This window comes from Phoca vitulina, unplaced genomic scaffold (assembly GCF_004348235.1).
Source record: "Phoca vitulina isolate PV1807 unplaced genomic scaffold, GSC_HSeal_1.0 scaffold20, whole genome shotgun sequence".
NCBI classification, from domain to species: Eukaryota; Metazoa; Chordata; class Mammalia; order Carnivora; family Phocidae; genus Phoca; species Phoca vitulina.
In genome coordinates, this window is record NW_022589723.1 from 9,915,283 (window position 1) to 9,934,340 (window position 19,058).

Sequence of the window (19,058 nt, forward strand, 5' to 3'; positions counted from 1 at the left end):
ATTTGGGGCGCCTGGGTGGCTCAGTCGTTAGGCATCTGCCTTCGGCTCAGGTCATGATCCCAGGGTCCTGGGATCGAGCCCCACATCGGGCTCCCTGCTCCACGGGAAGCCTGCTTCTCCCTCTCCCACTCCCCCTGCTTGTGTTCCCTCTCTCGCTGTCTCTCTCTGTCAAGTAAATAAATAAAATCTTTTTAAAAAAAACCCAAAACTTCTAGACCTTTTTTTTCTTTTAAGTTTCATTTATTTTAGTAATCTCTACACCGAATGTGGGACTCAAACTCACAATCCTGAATTCGGGAGTCGTACATTCTGACTGAGCCAGCCAGGCACCCCCAACTACTAGACGTTTCTTAATAGGAAGAACTTGTTTTGAGATCTTTGATTAGTTCTGTATCTTTCGATTCAGGTAATGAAGATTCAAAGGTACCTTCAGAAAGAAAGAAGCCTCTCTACACAGATGGGTTTTCCAAACTTGGAAAAAGCAAAAGAAATACAAGCACTACTCCAAGTAAGTTTTACACACACAGAAACAAAGTAATAGTTGGCGCTTGCAGGCTAATGCCGAATAGGCAGTGCGCAAGGACAGCTAAAAGCTTGAATGCTGGACCTGGGCCCTGCATCCTCCTCCTCACTTTCTAGCTCTGAGACCAGGGGCCTCTTATCCTCAATAAACCCACTTCCTCAGCTGACAGTGGGAGTGAGTAGACGACTGATTTCATCAGGCCGATACCGACAGACCTGATGTTGCCCCTCCAGTTCCAGATCACTGCCTGAAGCGATGACTGCAGTAAAGTGAATCAAATGAGTTTGTGTCCTCAGCATGGAAAAGTTACGTTTACGCTGTACTGTTAGTCTGTTAGGTGTGTCATGGTGTTATGTCTCAAAAAACAATGCACATATCTGAATTAAATAATTTATTGCTAAAAAATGCTAACCATCATCTGAGCTTTCAGCGAAGTGGTCATCTTTTTGCTGCTGGGGGGTCTTGCCTCGGTGTTGATGGCCTCTGAGGGATGGGGGATGGTGGTTGCTGAAGGTTGGGGTGTCTACAGCAATTTCTTAAAATAAGACCACAGTGAAGTTTGCCCCAACCGTTGACTTCCTTTCACAAATGATTTCTCCGTAGCGTGCAGTGCTATTGATAGCATTCTACCCCAGTAGACCTTCTTTCAAAACTGGAGTCCATCCTCTCAAACCTTGCTGCTGCTTTATCAACTAAGTTTATGGAATATTCTAAACCCTTTGTTGTCATTTCAACAGTCTTCACAGCATCTTTACCAGGAGTAGATTCCATCTCAAGAAACCACTTTCTTTGCTCTTCCGTAAGAAGCAACTCATTATCCAGTACAGTTTTATCCTGAGATTGCAGCAAGTCAGTCACGTCTTCAGACCCCACTTCTCATTCTAGTTCTCTTGCTATTCCCACCACATCTGCAGTGACTTCCTCCACTGAAGCCTTGCACCCCTCAAAGTCATCCTTGAGGGCTGGAATCAGCTTCTTCCAAACTTCTGTTCGTGCTGATATTTTGGTTTCTTGACATGAATCACAAATGTTCTTAATGGCATCTGGAATGGTATATCTTTTCCAGAAGGTTTTCACGTTTGCCCAGGTCCATCAGAGGAATTACTGTCCATGGCAGCTGTAGCTTACAAAATGTATTTCGTAAATAGGACTTGAAAGTCTAAATGACTCTTTGATTCATGGGCTGCAGAATGGCTGCTGTGTTAGCATGAAAACAACATTAATCTTGTACATCTCCCTCAGAGCCCTTGGGTGACCAGGTGCATGGTCAATGAGCAGTCATATTTTGAAAAGAATCTTTTTTTTCTGAGCAGTAGATCTCAACAGTGGGCTTAAAATATTCAGTAAATTATGTTGTAAACATGTGCTATCCAAGTTTTGTTGTTTGATTTATAGAGCACAGGCAGAGTAAGTGGTATAATTCTTAAGGCCCTAGGATTTTCAGATGGTAAATGAGCATTGGCTTCAACTTTAAGTCACCACCTGCATTAACCCCTAACAAGAATCAGCCTGTCCTTTGCAGCCAGGCATTGACTTCTCTGTAGCTATGAAAGTCCTAGATGGCATCTTGAAATAGAAGCTGTCTCATCTACAGTGAAAATCTATTGTTTAGTATAGTAACCACCTTCATTAAAGATCTAGCTCTTCTGGGTAACTTGCTGCAGCTTCTACATCAGCACTTGCTGCTTCACTTTGTACTTTTATGTCCTGGAATAAACATGAACCTCATGAACCAACTTCTAGCTTCCAACTTTTCTTCTGCAGCTTCCCGAACTTCTTCAGCCTTCATAGAATTGAACAGCATTAGGGCCTTGCTCTGGATTAGGCTTTGGTTTAAGGGAATGCTGTGGCTGGTTTAGTCTATCCAGACCACTCACGCTTTCTCCGTATCAGCAATAAGGCTGTTTTGCTTTCTTGCCATTCATGTGTTCACTGGAGTAGCACTTGTCCTCTCCTTCATGAACTTTTCCTTTTTGTTTATAACTTAGCTAACGTGTCCTAGTTTTCAGCCTATCTTGGCCTTTACCATGCCTTCTTCACCAAGCTTAATCATTTCTAGCTTTTGATTTAAAGTGAGGGATGTGCAACTCTTCATTTCACCTGAAGACTTAAAGGCCACTGTAGGAGCAGTCGACCACACAACACTTACTAACTTTGCCATCTTATCTGGGCACTGCTTGTGGTGCCCCCAAACCATTTCAGTAGTCAAATCAAAGATCGCTGATCATAGATCACCATAGCAAATATGTAACAATAAGGAAAAAGTTGGAAATATTGCAGTAATTACCAAAATGTGATACAGAGACATGAAGTGAGCCAATGCAGTTAGAAAGATGGCTCTTGACAGGGTTGCAAGAAACCTTCAATTTATAAAAAGGAACAAAAAGAAACAAAAAAAACCAGTATCTCAAAGTGCAGTAAAAGAAGGTATGCTTGAGACTATTTTTCTACCTCTGATCACCTAACATAGCAACCAGGACATGGCACAGTAAATCTCTGAGAATGGATGTCTTAAAGTACTTGGTACAATGTCCACCTTGTAATTTTTTTTCTTAAGTACTCTCTACCCCCAATACAGGGCTTGAACTCACGATCCCGAGATCAAGAGTCACATGCTCTACTGACTGAGCCAACGAGCCCCTAAATTTTTTTTTCAGTAATGAGTTTAAGGGATTCCATATCTAAACATGTAATTAATTGTTCTATATTGCCTGGTACATAGAATGTTGAGTGTTATATATTTATAGTACTTAGAATGCTGCTGAGCATATATTAGAAATACATATATTTAATAGTTCATTAGAATTTTAATTTTTAAAAATTCAACTTCAATTATTTATTTATTTTTTAAAGATTTTATTTATTTGACAGAGACACAGCAAGAGAGGGAACACAAGCAGGGGCAGTGGGAGAGGGAGAAGCAGGCTTCCTGCAGAGCAGGGAGCCCGATGCGGGGCTCGATCCCAGGACCCCAGGATCCTGACCTGAGCCGAAGGCAGACGCTTAACAACTGAGTCACCCAGGCGCCCCTCAATTTTTTTTTTTTTTAAAGACACATTTATTCAGCATCATGATCAGACCATTACATTTAGCAATCAACCACATGGGTACAAAAAAAAAATCTACATTAAAACCCTTTGTTGGAATGCTTTACACTTTCCACAGAACAGAAACTAAAATAACCTGTTATACAATTAGTCCTCAGTTTTTTGCCCATACACATGAGCATTGTCTAAAACATGTCTTCTTTGCAGCAGGTGGGCCCTGCCGCCGCTGTGCTTGGCTGAGTTCACAAGTCTGTTGTAACCTGTAGCTTCCCTCTCGCTTCTCTGGCTCTGCTCTCCTGCTAAGCTTTGTTTCCTGGCAGTGATTAGAACCTCCTGCCACTGCCGTAGCTCCTGCTGCTGCTGGAACCACCACAGCCACCTTGGTTTCCTGGTTTGGCAAAGTACTGGCCTCCACCACCATGGGGGCCAGAGCTTCTGCCTCCAAAATTTCCTCCAAATCCAAAATCTGAGGATTGATTGTTGTAATTGCCAGAATCATCATAACTTCCGCCACCTCCAAAGTTGCTTCTTTCATTACCAAATTTGTTATGGCCATCCCCACTGCCACCATATCCACCACCACCTCGACTGCCACCAAAGCCACCTCGACCACTGAAGTGTCCTCCATGACCAAAGTTATCATTCCCACCAAAACCACCTCCACGACCACCACCAAAGTTTCCAGAACCACTTTGACCTCTTTGGCTGGATTAAGCACTAGCCATCTCTTGCTTAGATAGGGCTTTCCTTACTTCACAGTTGTGGCCATTCACAGTATGGTATTTTTGAATGACAGTCTTGTCTACAGAGTCCTGGTCATCAAATGTTACAAAAGCAAAACCTCTTTTTTTGCCACTGCCCCGGTCAGTCATGATCTCGATCACTTCAATTTTCCCATACTGTCGATCACTTCAGTTTTCCCATACTGTTCAAAATAATCCCTTAGATGATGTTCTTCAGTGTCGTCTTTAACGCCACCAACAAAAATCTTTCTCACAGTTAAGTGGGCACCATGTCTTTGAGAATCTTCTCTTGAGACAGCCTTCTTTGGTTCCACAACTCTTCCATCCACGTTGTGTGGCCTTGTATTCATGGCTGCATCCATCTCCTCCACAGTGGCATTGTGACAAACCCAAAACCTCTGGAGCACTTGGTGTTTGGATCTGTCATTACCACACAGTCCGTAAGCATTCCCCATTGCTCAAAATAGCTTCTCAGACTCTCATCGGTTGTTTCAAATCTCAAACCTCCGATGAAGAGCTTCTGCACCTGTTCAGGCTCTTTGGGAGACTCTGACTTAGACATGACGGTGGTGGGAGGGGAGACTTTAACGATGCTTACTCGGCGGCATCCACGGGCAGAAAGGACTCAATTATTTTTTTAAAGTAATCTCTACACCCGACATGGACTTGAACCCACAAACCCAAGATCAAGAGTCACACACTCCTCCGACTGACCAGCTAGGCCCCCCAAAAATATTCTTAATCAGAATAGCACAGAGCAGGGAGCAGCAAACTCCTGCCAACCCTGGCCTGTCTTAAAACCCTTAAGCTAAGAATGGTTTTTACAGTTTTAAAGGATTGTCTAAAAAAAAAAGATTATACCATATGTGGCCACAAAGATGAAATAAAATATTTACTGTCTGACCCTTAACAGGAAAGGTTTGCCAATCCTTGGTATAAAGCTTTCTAAGCATTATAAAATGTCAAATTTATGATTAAGTAAAGGCCATTTGATTAATTGGTGAGGGGAAAGGACAAATCTGTTAATTCTCTTCTTATTCTGTGGACTAAACCACAGTTAGCAGTGAAATGGACAGAGGAGAGATGGTAAATGTTTGATAGTTGATAAGATGAATATACTTTGTCCCTGAGTTTCCAAAAACTGAAAGATACAAAATTGAAGTTTTAGCAAAGATGATGTTTGATCCCTGAATGTCAGGGATGCAGAGAGGAGAATAAGTATTAACAGAAAGACAAAGGGAAGGTGAATAAATGGATTTGTCTTGCTATTAATTGTCATATTTTGGGGAACATTCCAGACTTTAAGAAGCTTCATGAGGCTCGTTTTAAGGAAATGGAGTCCATTGATCAATATATTGAGAGAAAAAAGAAACATTTTGAAGAACACAATTCATTTAATGAACTGAAGGTATGCTGATAAAATTATGTGTTTTGGGTTTTTTCCTTTGTTTTTTTTAAAGATTTGTTTATTAGAGCAAGCACGAGCAGGAGGGGCAGAGGGAGAGGGAAAGAGAATCCCAAGCAGACTCTGAGCTGGGCGTGGAGTCCAACTCCGGGCCTGATCTCAAGACACTGATCACAACTTGAGCCAAAACCAAGAGTCAGATGCTCAGATGTGCCACCCAGGTGCCCCTAAAATTATGTTCTTACTGGGACTGAACTATTTGATTTTATGTTTTGTTTGTTTTGTTTTTTAAGATTTTATTTGAGGGATGCCTGGGTGGCCCAGTCGTTAAGCGTCTGCCTTTGGCTCAGGTCACGATCCCAGGGTCCTGGGATCGAGCCCCTCATCGGGCTCCCTGCTCGGTGGGAGGCCTGCTTTTCCCTCTCCCACTCCCCCTGCTTGTGTTCCCTCTCTCGCTTTGTCTCTCTCTGTCAAATAAATAAATAAAATCTTAAAAAAAAAAAAAAAAAAAGATTTTATTTATTTGAGAGAGAAAATGAGATGGCACCAGCAGGGGGAGCGGTAAAGGGGGAAGTAGGCTCCCCGCTGAACAGGGAGCCTGATGCAGGGCTCGATCCTAGGACCCCGGGATCATGACCTGAGCCAAAGGCAGATGTTTAACCAACTGAGCCACCCTGTTGCCCCGAATTATTTGATTTTAATGTCAATACCTTAGCTAATATAGCCAGCTTTCTATTCTACCAGTGGAATGGATTTGAGTTTAATATATCTTTATTATCTGAAATTGCTTCCCCCACCATAAGAATTTTCAGAACCCTCAGAATAAAACCGGGAGTCCTCACTATAAAGAACTAATTCCAAAATGCCAGTAAGTTGTTCTTTTCTCAGCCTTCACACATTGTGCTTATTACTTTTGTTGAGGCTAGACTGATTTATGGGTGAAGCCATTTTCTTTCTCTCACCTAAAGGAAAAAGGAACGAGTTGCACTGGGCAACTTAGGGGCTTCCTGCTAACTGAGCTCCTGGGGGCCCTTCAGTCCAGGTCCTGCCAGACTCAAGGTCCCTTCGAATAAGAAAAGGGGAGGAAATCAACCCCAAGGTTGAATTAGAGCACTGAGTTGACAACATCCTGTTATTACCTTACTTGGTCTCTGGTGTTCAAGAGGTGCCACATAGAGGACTGGGGAATATTTATTTTAGAATTTCATAATACATGCCATGTGCTTATTTTTCAAAAAGACTTGGAGGCAGTGTTTGGTATTATAACACAAAACAGTATAAAGTTGGTTTGAAAGGGGCACAATATGAGCACTGTTAGCAGGGACGGTATCTGCTGTGTCAGTTGAGTTTCACGTTTTCTGATACAAATCCCAACACAGAAACACACTAGGTGACAAGTTCTAAATATATTTTTTTTAAAAAACATACACCATAAGCTTCTTAGCAAGAAGCTGAATCTAGAGTAGTAACATTCACTTGAACTCTTTATAAAACCACTGCTAACCTCCTTGAAGACACCGTTTATCAACCAGCTGACAGCGACAAAGCCAAGCCGTGGCATTTGAAGGCTGCAGGCTGGTCCGACAGCTCAGGTGGAGAATCAGAAAAGACATACTCAGTATGCCCATAATAATGCTTGCTTAAGTATTAGCAAGGGCTGGGCATCACTCTGCTGACAGCTGAATACCTGGACAAGAGGCCCATGCTGATGATTTACAGGAAGTAGACCTCTAGTTTCTTTTTGTCTTCTTCTTTTTCGCATGAAAATGAGCTAGGGGCAAATATGCCTGCAAGCAGGGCCACTCATTTTCCTTACCATGAAACTGAGTCTACTTAAATACGTGATTGAAAGTCAAGTTTTCTATACTACATAATACAGGTGAGTTAATTTTCTAGGCAAAAATTAGGGCAGAACAAGTGCCTCAACCATAAACTTGACTGTAGCTCTGAAGATGTGTTAAATAATGATTAGGTTATCTTATTTTTCCCGATACCCCACCTGAATGAATTTAGTTCTAAAATCACCCCACTCCCCACTAAGGATGGGTTATTGGTATGATCTATTTGGAAATTGAAAAATAAAAAAATAAAAAATTACAGTGACTTCACCATAGCTAATAGGAAGTTTTTCTTGACAGTTGACATGTTTTGGGATTAGTCATTGGACAGTGTTAGATCATAATAAATAAGCAGAGATCTTAGAATCATCTGGGCCACGACCTGTCTCTCCTTGACTTTCATTAGAACAGGGAGACCGATTTGATTTAGTTGCCAAATGGTCCTCTACAAGCATCAGAAATACAGCGCCCCAAGATGCCGGTTTATCTTGCCAACAGTGGGAATGATGAATTTTTTAAATCTTTATTAATATAATATGAAAAAATCCCAATTGAGTTGGCATTTCTTTGATCACTATATGTTTATGTGTTGTTATTGGCTGGGGTTTTTTGTGAATTTGTTTTTTCTTAATTTTTACTCACCTATTAGCCATTTATGTTAATGCTATATATTCTATATTATAAATACTTTCCTTCAGTTTATCTTTTAACTATATTAATGGTGTCTTTTGTCTTATGAAAGATTTTTTTCTTAATTTTATCCAGCTTTTCCTTTTAAGGGTCTGCGTGGTTTTTTGGGTTTTTTGTCACACTCTGCCTGTTTCAAGGTCATAAAAATAAGCTCTTATTTATTTGTACTGCTCTTATTATTTTCACCTATATTTAATCCTTAACCCACTTTTTGTATATGGTATGATTGAGCTCTTTGTTAGGACTGAACAGATTTTTATTGCTAAAAGAGAGGAATTGTTTACATACATTGCTAACAAAACAAGTTAGTACGGCTTACCTGAAAAAAAGTCAGATGGGTAAGAGCTAGTAGACTCATTTCTGCATTGTAAATGGTTCAGAACAAAGACGCAGAGTTGGTCCTGACACCAGGTGAACTGTGAGGAGACACAGCATGGAAAGTGGGAATCTTGGGGGAAAGACAGAAGGCAGCATAAAGTGTGATTAAATAGAACAGTGTGCTTAAATACATATAACCTGGGCTCCCACCTCATGGTATAGATGTGCATTTACTAACTATTTTAGTAAGTTTTAACTTTATGTCACAGTAGAATCTCTTCTGCTTGTATGTTGAGAAGTTGATATAATTCTCTGAGTGCTTGTATTTCCTATGATATAATCAGAATTTTTCTGTCTTTTGGCTTAGCCTTGTCAATTTCAGTAATCCCACCACTGTTGTACTTTTAACAAAGTTGTGTTTCTTTTACTTACAAGAGCTTAAACCAGTGATAGGAAGACATTGTTATTCTTTGTGCCCTGACAATATCTAAAAAATGATAACCTAAGTGGACCCTCCCCAGCCATTTCAAAGGGAGGGTTTCCCTCCCTCCCTCTTGTTTTTTTTTGTTTGTTTTGGTTTTAAAGAAACTTTAAGAATCCATGGGGGGGGTTGTAGGGGCAGGGGTGGAATTATTTGTAGATTCCATGTGCTAATTACATAATAGGTGGTTCTTTGAGTTTGTATTTAATAAATAGCTTATCACGGGACGCCTGGGTGGCTCAGTCAGTTAAGCGGCTGCCTTCGGCCCAGGTCATGATCCCAGGGTCCTGGGATCGAGTCCCACATCAGGCTCCTTGCTCAGCAGGGAAACTGCTTCTCCATCTCTCTCCCTCTGCTTGTGCTCTCTCTGTCAAATAAATAAAATCTTTAAAAAAAAAAAAAAATAAATAAATAGCTTATCACGTTCTCAAAGATACTATATGTCCAAGAGAAGCTATTGATCCTCCCTTTCTGGCCACAGGGGACTTTTAAGCCATATTCTTTTTTTTTTTTTTTTTAAGATTTTTATTTATTTATTTGTCAGAGAGAGAGCACAAGCAGGGGGAGCAGCAGAGGGAGAGGGAGAAGCAGGCTCCTCACTGAGCAAGAAGCCAGATGCGGGACTCGATCCCATGACCCTGTGATCATGACCTGAGCCGAAGGCAGATGCTTAACGACTGAGCCACCCAGGCACCCCTTAAGCTACATCCTTTAGTCAGAAAATACCTGGGTTCATGGCAAGCTGGGAAAGGCTCTCTGTAACACAGGACTCAGCACAACCAGAAGTTACTCCTAACTCGGTCACCATAGCAATACAGGTGCCAGGAACTGCCCTGCCCACCTGGCAGGTAGGAAGAGGATGAGGCACTGAGAAGGAAAGGTAACAGGTGGGGTTAAAAGTGGGGATGGAACAAGGGGATGAACGGGGCTGCTGTGGAGACAGTGCTAAGAAGCCCAGCTTGAACATGGTGCCGTGTCTTTCTGCAGAAGCAGCTGGTCACCAAGGGAGCGGTGGTGACTCCAGTTCCTCTCCGGGGAAGGCTCCCCGCGGCTTGCACTCCCACCAGCCAGTGCCGCTCGCAGGGTCGGCCCCTGGGCACTGCAGGCCGGAGCACCTTGTGTGGGAAGGGCTCCGCCAAGCGATCCGTTCTCTCGGCTACTAAAATGAACGTCAGGTAAGAAGAGCTCCAAAATGTAATCAAGTACAAGGTCTCAAAGCTTTACTGCTTCCTGTACATTTCAGGTAGGCGACATCAAATATGTTTTAATGTTGATGAAAAAGAAGGCAAAAGAGGATCAGAATGGAGAGAAAATAAGTGGATGGTTTTTATAAGCTGTAATCTTTTTTCTTTAAATTTGCGTTGAGTTTTTTTATCAAACTTCTCTAAGCTCACATTTGGTTCATAAGTAAAGATAGAAGGCACATACGGATATTCATTTTATTAGTTTAATGTATGCCTATAAAGACATGTAAAGAGAAATTTTTCCATTGACTTAAATGTAAAGTTGAGCTAAATTCCTACAGAAAATATCTCGATGCAGTGAACTTAACTGACTCGTCCTGAAGTGTAACTTTTGTAACGCACTGGGTACAGTTATCCCAGGCCCCATTGACCCCTCTATTTTCTTTGCTTGTACTTCTCCTGACACAGGGTAGCCCCCAATTATAACTATCCCAGAGGTGAAGATCTTCAGGCCCCTTTTCTTTAATATAGAAAAAAAAAAATTTTTTTTTTTAAAGATTTTATTTATTTGACAGAGAGAGACACAGCAAGAGAGAGAACACAAGCAGGGAGAGTGGGAGAGGGAGAAGCAGGCTTCCTGCAGAGCAGGGAGCCCGATGCAGGGCTCGATCCCAGGACCCTGGGATCATGACCTCAGCCGAAGGCAGCCACTTAACTGACTGAGCCACCCAGGTGCCCCTTAAGATTTTATTTATTTTTTTATTTTTTTAAAAGATTTTATTTATTTGACAGAGGGAGAAACAGCGAGAGAGGGAACACAAGCAGGGGGAGTGGGAGAGGGAGAAGCAGGGAGCCCGATGCAGGGCTTGATCCCAGGACCAACCCTGGGGTCATGACCTGAGCCGAAGGCAGACGCTTAATGACTGAGCCACCCAGGCACCACTAAGAGTTTTTTAAGTAACCTCCACACCCAGTGTGGGGCTTGAACCCACAACCCTGAGGTCAGGAGTCGCATGTTTACCAACTGAGCCAGCCAGGCACCCCTCTTCTCTTTTTAAAGGGCGTTTGCAGCATCTAATAGTGTTGGTGCCTGGTAACACTTCCCCAACACATGTAATTATCTGATGTAGTTTTTAGAGCTTAAAAATGCCCTTAAGTTTGGAACTCTATTTATTGAGTTAGCATGGAGTCTGAGGTACCTCTCCATGGCAGTTCGGACTGTATGTAAGAGTATTGAGGAACACCATGGGGTACCTGGGTGGCTCAGTCGTTAAGCATCTGCCTTCGGCTCAGGTCGTGATCCCAGGGTCCTGGAATCGAGCCCCGCATCGGGCTCCCTGCTAGGCAGGAAGCCTGCTTCTCCCTCTCCCCCTGCTTGTATTCCCTCTCTCACGGTGTCTCTCTCTGTCAAATAAATAAATAAAAAATCTTTAAAAAAAGAAAAGAAAAAGAGTATTGAGGAACACCATGGTCGGGGCGACTCCTCGCCCCACTGCAGTGTTCACAGCAGCCTGGACTTCACCTAACATGCAGTTGTCTTAACCGGGTTGTACGGTATTCCATAATAATTTTGGGTCCTGATACAGGATCCCTACCACATTTTAGTTTTAAGTCCAGAAGTTCTCTTCTGTTAACACCATCACCACCACCATCATGTACATTTATGACTGTCCTTCCTGAATTTCACTGAATCTAAGACACCATCAATTGGAGACTCACCATTATTTTATGAACCACCAAGAAAAATCATTGCCAACTATGATGTGTTACTAATTATGAAACCTATCCCAATTTCAGACGTTAAAATGCATAAAAAATATGCATCATAATCAGTGGAATAAATATATGGCAATTTGCTAGGAGAATGGGCTTATGTACCATTTAAATGAATGACCATCTACTAGGAAGACGTAAGATCCGTTCCCATATTTAGCATAGCAGTCTCCTGTTCCCTGATTGGCCATCACCAGGAGGAGAAAGAGGGGAGTGCTTAGAGTACCTCCTAAACTGTAATTTGAGCCCCAAAGGCATTTCCTTGGAGCTCTACCTTGTTCTGCCATTGGCCAAGGCAAGGAAAGCAGAGAAGACAAAACCATATTTTACAAATCAAGTGCCATAAAATGTTTATTCTGCAAGAAGGGTTCCTTCACATAACAAGTACATATCGAGCCCTTTCACTGCTCGGGGATGGGCAGGTGGTTTTGCTTGTATGCTTGATATAAGTTACTCTTCACACAAACACTCATGTTTGGTACTCCACTGTCCTGTTCAGGTTTTCAGCTGCTACCAAAGATAATGAGCATAAGCGTTCACTGACCAAGACTCCAGCCAGAAAGTCTCCACATGTGACCATACCTGGGAATACCCCAGAAGGCCAGGCTGTGCTCGGGACAGACAAGTTAAAGACCACAAATGGAAATTCTGCCTCTGGTAAAACAAAAGAAAAAACTCCGGTTCATCTTTAAGCCATCTAACCTCCTGAAATTATTAAGTGTATTTGTTTACTTAAAACCTCTCCATAACTATAAAAGCAAAAGCAAAAATTTCACCATAGCATATTTTTCATTTTATATTGGTGAGGAAAATGCCAGAGACACAAAAAACTGGTATCTGCCTGAGGACTCCATCTTGTCTGTAAGGAGTCCTAAGATGGTGACCCTCCCTGAAGATCATTCAGTCCTTCTTGGACTCAAGGATTAGGAGGAGGATCACAGTATTCATTACAGCCTCTGATTGGTCCTCCAGGACTGTGAAACTAATAGGATCCCAGAGTTTGTGGGATAAAGGCCACACTATGGACTAGATTTAGGATCCCAGAGTTTGTGGGATAAAGGCCACACTATGGACTAGATTATGTAAGCCAGAATAAGCCATATGGATACTCTGCTACACATGGCCTACTTAATCATCACCTACAATCATTAGGTGGTTTTCAAAAGAATACTGCAGTAGCAGTACAAAGTTTAAAAAATATATATATATAACGAGCAGATTGAGGCCTATATTAGAACTGAGTATGTCACAATTCTCCTGAGAGTCCTATCGAATACATGAGGCAAGAGCCTTGATCACATAGAAAGGCTCACCAACTCCTGAGACTAGAGCAATCCAGCAGGGGCTTCAGAACAGTGTCGGTAATAATCTGCGTGGAGAGTCGATGAAGGTTTCTTCATACCTTAAAGACAGAAGAGTGAGGCTGACAGCTACATTTTAAGCGAGTCCAGATGTGGGAATAGTAAATTTATGTGATTCTTCCTCTAAATGAGCTCTCTCATTCCCAGCTTAGCCCTTAATCTTAACACCACAAGCAAACATTCCATGTAACCTTCTAAATCTTCCTATGGTAAGGGAAGAAAGGGGCCTGGACAGAGGGCAGTGCTACAAATGGAGTGGACTTGCCTAAGATAGGACGGTGTTATTTTACAGAGAGCTGGGGTCACTGAGTAGACCACTTACCTCATAATGAGGAAGGACTCACAAATGCTCACAGATAACAACATGAGGCAGAAACTAAATGCTTACCATATTGTGAGCTTTCTCACGGTAATTCAGGGGTGTGCCCAGTTGGGATGGGATAGTTTTTTCCCCCAACTATCAGATATGAATCTTATGTAAAGGAAATCGTATGATTTTTTTTTTCCCTATGATTTGCTTCGTTCACTCAGTTTAATGTTTCAAGAATCACCCATATTGATAAATGAGCTATAAAATTTGTTCATTTTCACTGGTATGGATATACTTCAATTTGTGTTTTACTGGTCATTGACTACGTGAGTATTTCCAGCTTTTGTTGTTACAGTGTCATGACCATTCTTAACCACGTCTCCTGTACACGTGTGAGAGCTTCTCTAGAGCTCGGAGGGACTGGGGTGTAGCGGGGCTGCAGTTACTGGACAGGCTGAATTGTACCTATTGAAACTCTGCTCGGCATGGTGGACAGCCCGTGTTCCCCTCCCTGCCAGCACCAGATAGCCACACAATGGGATCACTTTCAAACAGGGGTTTTGTGCTTTTCTCATTGAACCAAGTGGCCCTAGATTTTGGTTGCTTATTCATACATACACACGCAAGTGCTGACATTCGACAATAGCCTGAGTACAGCTGTGATGGGAAAGAATTAATAAAATGTGCCCAATATATGGTGCCAACTGGCAAAAATTTGGCTTACTGAGTCCTGTCACTCTGGTATATTTATGGTACAAAAATTCACATTTTTAAATAACTGCTTTTATAAATAACAACGAGAGCCACAAATCTTTTCATTTATATGTGATGAGGTTCCTTGCAGGCTTTATATCTGTATGATTGAAAATGTTACTACTAACATATTATTAAAGGGTAAATATCAGGGACATGGCCTGAACATTTACCCATCAATTATTTAAACAGGATTTTCAACTCCCAGGTGACTCTAGGAAATATCCTAATACTGAGACTATTTGGGGAACTACTCACAAGGGAAGCAAGTCTTGGTGGTTAGCTTTCCTTAGTTATTCTTTTCTCCCTTTTCCTTTTTAAACCTTCATGTTTGAGACTGTCCATAGAGATCATATTTTTAAGACTGAGAAATGGTACTTCAACAAAAAACTGTATAGGCCTTTTTTTTTTTTTTCCTAATTAAGCCCTGGGGTTTTGTTTCTCGGTTTCATAGTTGTTACCCCATTCAAATTGACAACTCAGGCAGCACAGACTCCAGTCTCCAACAAGAAGCCAGTGTTTGATCTCAAAGCAAGTCTGTCTCGTCCCCTCAACTATGAGCCACACAAAGGTACGTGCAGATGTTCTGAGATACAAGACGTGCCAAAGATTTAGGATTAAATAGTTCTACATCTGAGGATGTGAAAAATTCTAGTGCCTCAATGGAAAGCCATACTTGGCCACCTAGAATTTCTTCCCCCTGGGTCCACATGACCCATGATTTAAAAGACTGTCCACTAAGCAAATACTAAATAATCAATTCACTTACATTTTTGTTAATCAAAGACATAACTTCTAATCAGTGTTACAGCAAAGAAATAATAAAATTTCAGGCAAAATCAAGAAACTTGGAAATTGGTCTGTGGGCAAATGAATATTTTCTTTACTACTTTCAAAGGGTCCCAGGCTGGAATCCACCTGTCCAACAACCTGGGACATTTATTGGCTATATAAATGCCCATATAAATTGGGCCTATATTAAAGTATCTGTATATCCATTTAAAATACCAATTCTAAAAACAAAAACAACCAATACTTCATGTGATCTTTCAGTAATTCTAGAATTGTTTTTTTTTTTTTTTTTTTAAAAGATTTGTCAGCACAAGCAGGGGCAGCGGCAGGCATATGGAGAAGCAAACTCCCCACTGAGCCGGGAGCCCGACGTGGGACTTAATCCCAGGACCCCGGGATCATGACCTGAACCTAAGGCAGATGCTTAAGGGACTGAGCCACCCAGGCGTCCCTAGAATTGCTTTAAAATAGTAAGAATTCCTGGGGTGCCTGGGTAGCTCAGTTGGTTAAGCATCCGACTCTTGATTTCAGTTCACGACATGATTTCAGGGTCATGAGACTGAGCCCGCACCGGGCTCTGTGCTCAGCGCAGAGTCTGCTTGAGATTCTTTCTCCCTCTCCCTCTGCCCCTCCAGGACGTGTGTGCACACATGCTCTCTTTCTCTTAATAAATCTTAAAAAAAAAAAAAAAACTTATTTTTAGAGGGAAAAAAATACGATTTATATCATTTATATTTGTGGAATAGGAATTAAACTAATAGAAATATAGTGGCAAATGTCTATAAAGTATAAATATTGATAGCAAGCAAATAGCCTCAGATGAAGAGAATAAAATTGGGAATAAAAGTAGAAGAATCTTCTTAAATCTTTGTCTCTCCTAAACTAGGCAAGCTGAAACCATGGGGTCAATCTAAAGAAAATAATTCTCTGAAGGAGCATGTAAACAGAGTTAGCTTCCACAAGAAAACTTACAAACAACCTCCTCTCCAGACTAGGTGAGTACATAATTATCCAGTTCTATAGTAATTTTAATTTTGAAAGACTATAAAAGCAAAGCCTCTGAGGTAGAGAGGTTCAGTAATAGCGGTGTTTAAGGAAAGGGTAGTCGGGGAATCACATAAAACTTCCTGAAGATACATGTGCCTAGGCCCCTCCCCCCCCAGTGGTTTTTAATTCAGAAATTGGGAGGCGAGGCCCAAGCAGCTGCACAGTTTCCGAAGCTCCATAGGTGACACAGAAGGGTACCATGTTCTCACAGGACCTACCAGCCCAAACAGTGTACCTGGATATCCCTCCAGACGCCAATCCAAGGGCCCAGGTGTAAATTCTTCAGCCCCAGGGAAACCAGGCTTATTAGGCTTCAAGGACCTACCCAGAAGAAATCCCCAGATGATCCTTACAGGCTTCCTTCTGTGTGAAAACCAAAGCCAGAGCTTGCTGTGGGCTGTAGCTGGTCCTGGTTGAGTTGATTCCCTGCATGAAACCATCCTGATACAGGATTACCCATCATGTGACTTGCCTATATCCAGCTGCCACCAAGACATTTACTAACTATATTTGCTATTAAGATTGTTAACATAGGGGCGCATGGCTGGCTCAGTCAGAAGAGCATGGGACTCTTGATCTTGGGGTTATGAGTTTGAGCCCCACATTGGGTGTAGAGATTACTTAAAATCTTTAAAAAAAAAAAAAAAAAATCATTTATTTGACAGAGACACAGCAAGACAGAGGGAACACAAGCAGGGGGAGTGGGAGAGGGAGAAGCAGGCCTCCCGCGGAGCAGGGAGCCTGATGCGGGGCTCAATCCCAGGACCCTGGGATCATGACCTGAGCCGAAGGCAGACTGAGCCTTCAACTGCGCCACCCAGGCGCCCCCCCCCTTTTTTTTTTTTTAACATAAACCTAGCCTTCCCGCACCCCTCCTACCAATCCCCAATCCCTTCCAGAAACATACAGTGGCTTAGGTCAGCAGACCCTAGTTCTAGCACTTCACCAGACTATAGGATTTTTAAGCTTGACATCTGATTTCCAAAGGTAGAGATTTCTCATTTAAAACAAATTAAGGAGGGCACTTGGGTGGCTCAGCTGTTAGGCATCTGCTTTCGGCTCAGGTCATGATCCCAGGGTCCTGGGATCGAGCCCCGCATTGGGCTCCCTGCTCCACGGGGAGTCTGCTTCTCCCTCTCCCCCTGCTTGTGTTCCTTCTCTTGCTGTGTCTCTGTCAAATAAATAATAAAATCTTTTAAATATATATATATATATATAAACAAATTAAGGTACCGAGGTGCCTTTTGTTCCAGTTCCATGCTTAATTTTAGAATGCTACATTAACATTAAAAGGAAAATACCACTTTCTAGCCCTTTAACACAAGTGACTTAGAGATGTGGCTTCCATAGACAGCCCACTAGCTAGAGCACAGTATCCTATAAGAGTGTGTTTTGTACAAGTATACTGGATTTCGGTTTAAGCTTGGACATTAGTCTGACAGGTACTTAAAGTGGACTTTTGTGGAGCTTCACTAGACCCTAATGTGTACCTGCCCCCCTCTTTAGGGAGGAACAACGGAAACAACATGAGCAAAGACGGAAGGAGAAGAAAGCAAAGGTTTTAGGAGCTCGAAGAGGCCTCATTATGGCTGAAGATTAATTTTTTAACATCCTGTAAATAGTATTTTATTCTGAACCCTTTCTTTATTGTAAATATTTTTCTACTGTCTTTCCCACTTTAGTCAAAAGACTTTTTTCTGCTCTTTGTGTTCACTATCTACGTAGTGTTGGTGGTTCTCTTCACATACTACATCCCTGGAAAGTTGTTATTGACCGTAAAGCTCACAAATTCTTTGAAATGGTTTTTATCTAAGTCTCTGTACAATTCAGTTTTCTAATGAGACTCATCCTATAGATTCTTGACCTAGATTTTTAATGTCAAGTTCCCTCTGCTGACAGAACTGGAATCCTCTTCCAGACAGAAGCATTAACCTGATGGTAGGTAGTTCTACCACAACCTTTAGTAGAACCTAAACCACTAACAAGCTGAGAAAGCCACCTCATCCTCCTCCAGAGGATCGAGTCGTCTTAATGAAACAGGGAACCAAATGGGTTGGTAATGGCATAAATATTCTACCTATGTGAAGTGTTTTGTTACCTATGCACGTTTGTTCCAATCACTTGATGGAATTGCCCTCTGTCACTCAATATATTCTTAAAAACTCTATAGCTCATTCTAGCCTTAAAAATATACAGGGCCATACTGAAATCTGAGGATTGCTGCTTCAAGGATTAATATGCTCTGTCAGAGTTACATCTTACTTTATGGAAAAGACTAGAGTTGCTTAGCCTCATAGCCATGTTTGTTGCACCTCAGTGGAGCTTCAGAGCTTTATACTGTTTAAGATTTTCATAAATGTTTTCTCATGGTGGTAGATTCTTTGTAAATAAATTCATGATTGAGTTGACCAGCTAAGATTAAGAAGTTTACTTATACTCTGTGCATCCTGTCCTGACCACCTCTTCTCACCCTAAGAAATGACCATGTTTTCCTCTTGTATTTTTCACAGCACATGTCCAACTCTGTTATACTTACTGTTAAACATACACGAGCCCACAGAACATTGGCATACTCCCGGGTGCTGAATAAACTCACATTTTGCTATTGAGAAGCAGAGATCACATCAATTAAACCACCGTCAAATAAACTGCAGCTAGGAAGGTAAAATGATCTAATCATTTTGGAAAACAGGTTGATGGCTTCTTAAATATGTCTACCACATTACCCAACAATGGCATGGGTCACATTGACGCACATGACCCTCTACTCCTAGGTATATACCCAAGAGAAAG

General features: G+C 41.8%; 1 protein-coding gene and 1 pseudogene across 2 annotated transcripts in view; one reads left to right on the forward strand and one right to left on the reverse strand.

Annotated features, from left to right (window-relative positions):
- The window catches only part of NUSAP1 (nucleolar and spindle associated protein 1), a 34,348-nt gene extending 15,672 nt beyond the window's left edge, over window positions 1-18,676 (forward strand). For both annotated transcript variants that reach the window (XM_032417814.1, XM_032417815.1), the window contains exons 5-11: window positions 407-508; window positions 5,612-5,721; window positions 10,033-10,220; window positions 12,502-12,659; window positions 14,881-14,997; window positions 16,105-16,213; window positions 17,772-18,676. In XM_032417814.1, coding sequence (XP_032273705.1) covers window positions 407-508; window positions 5,612-5,721; window positions 10,033-10,220; window positions 12,502-12,659; window positions 14,881-14,997; window positions 16,105-16,213; window positions 17,772-17,865 — 878 coding nt within the window. In that variant the 3' untranslated portion in view covers window positions 17,866-18,676. The remainder of the gene's footprint in view (window positions 1-406; window positions 509-5,611; window positions 5,722-10,032; window positions 10,221-12,501; window positions 12,660-14,880; window positions 14,998-16,104; window positions 16,214-17,771) is intronic.
- On the reverse strand, window positions 3,894-4,875 carry LOC116640671 (annotated as a pseudogene).
- Window positions 18,677-19,058: the final 382 nt, after the last annotated feature.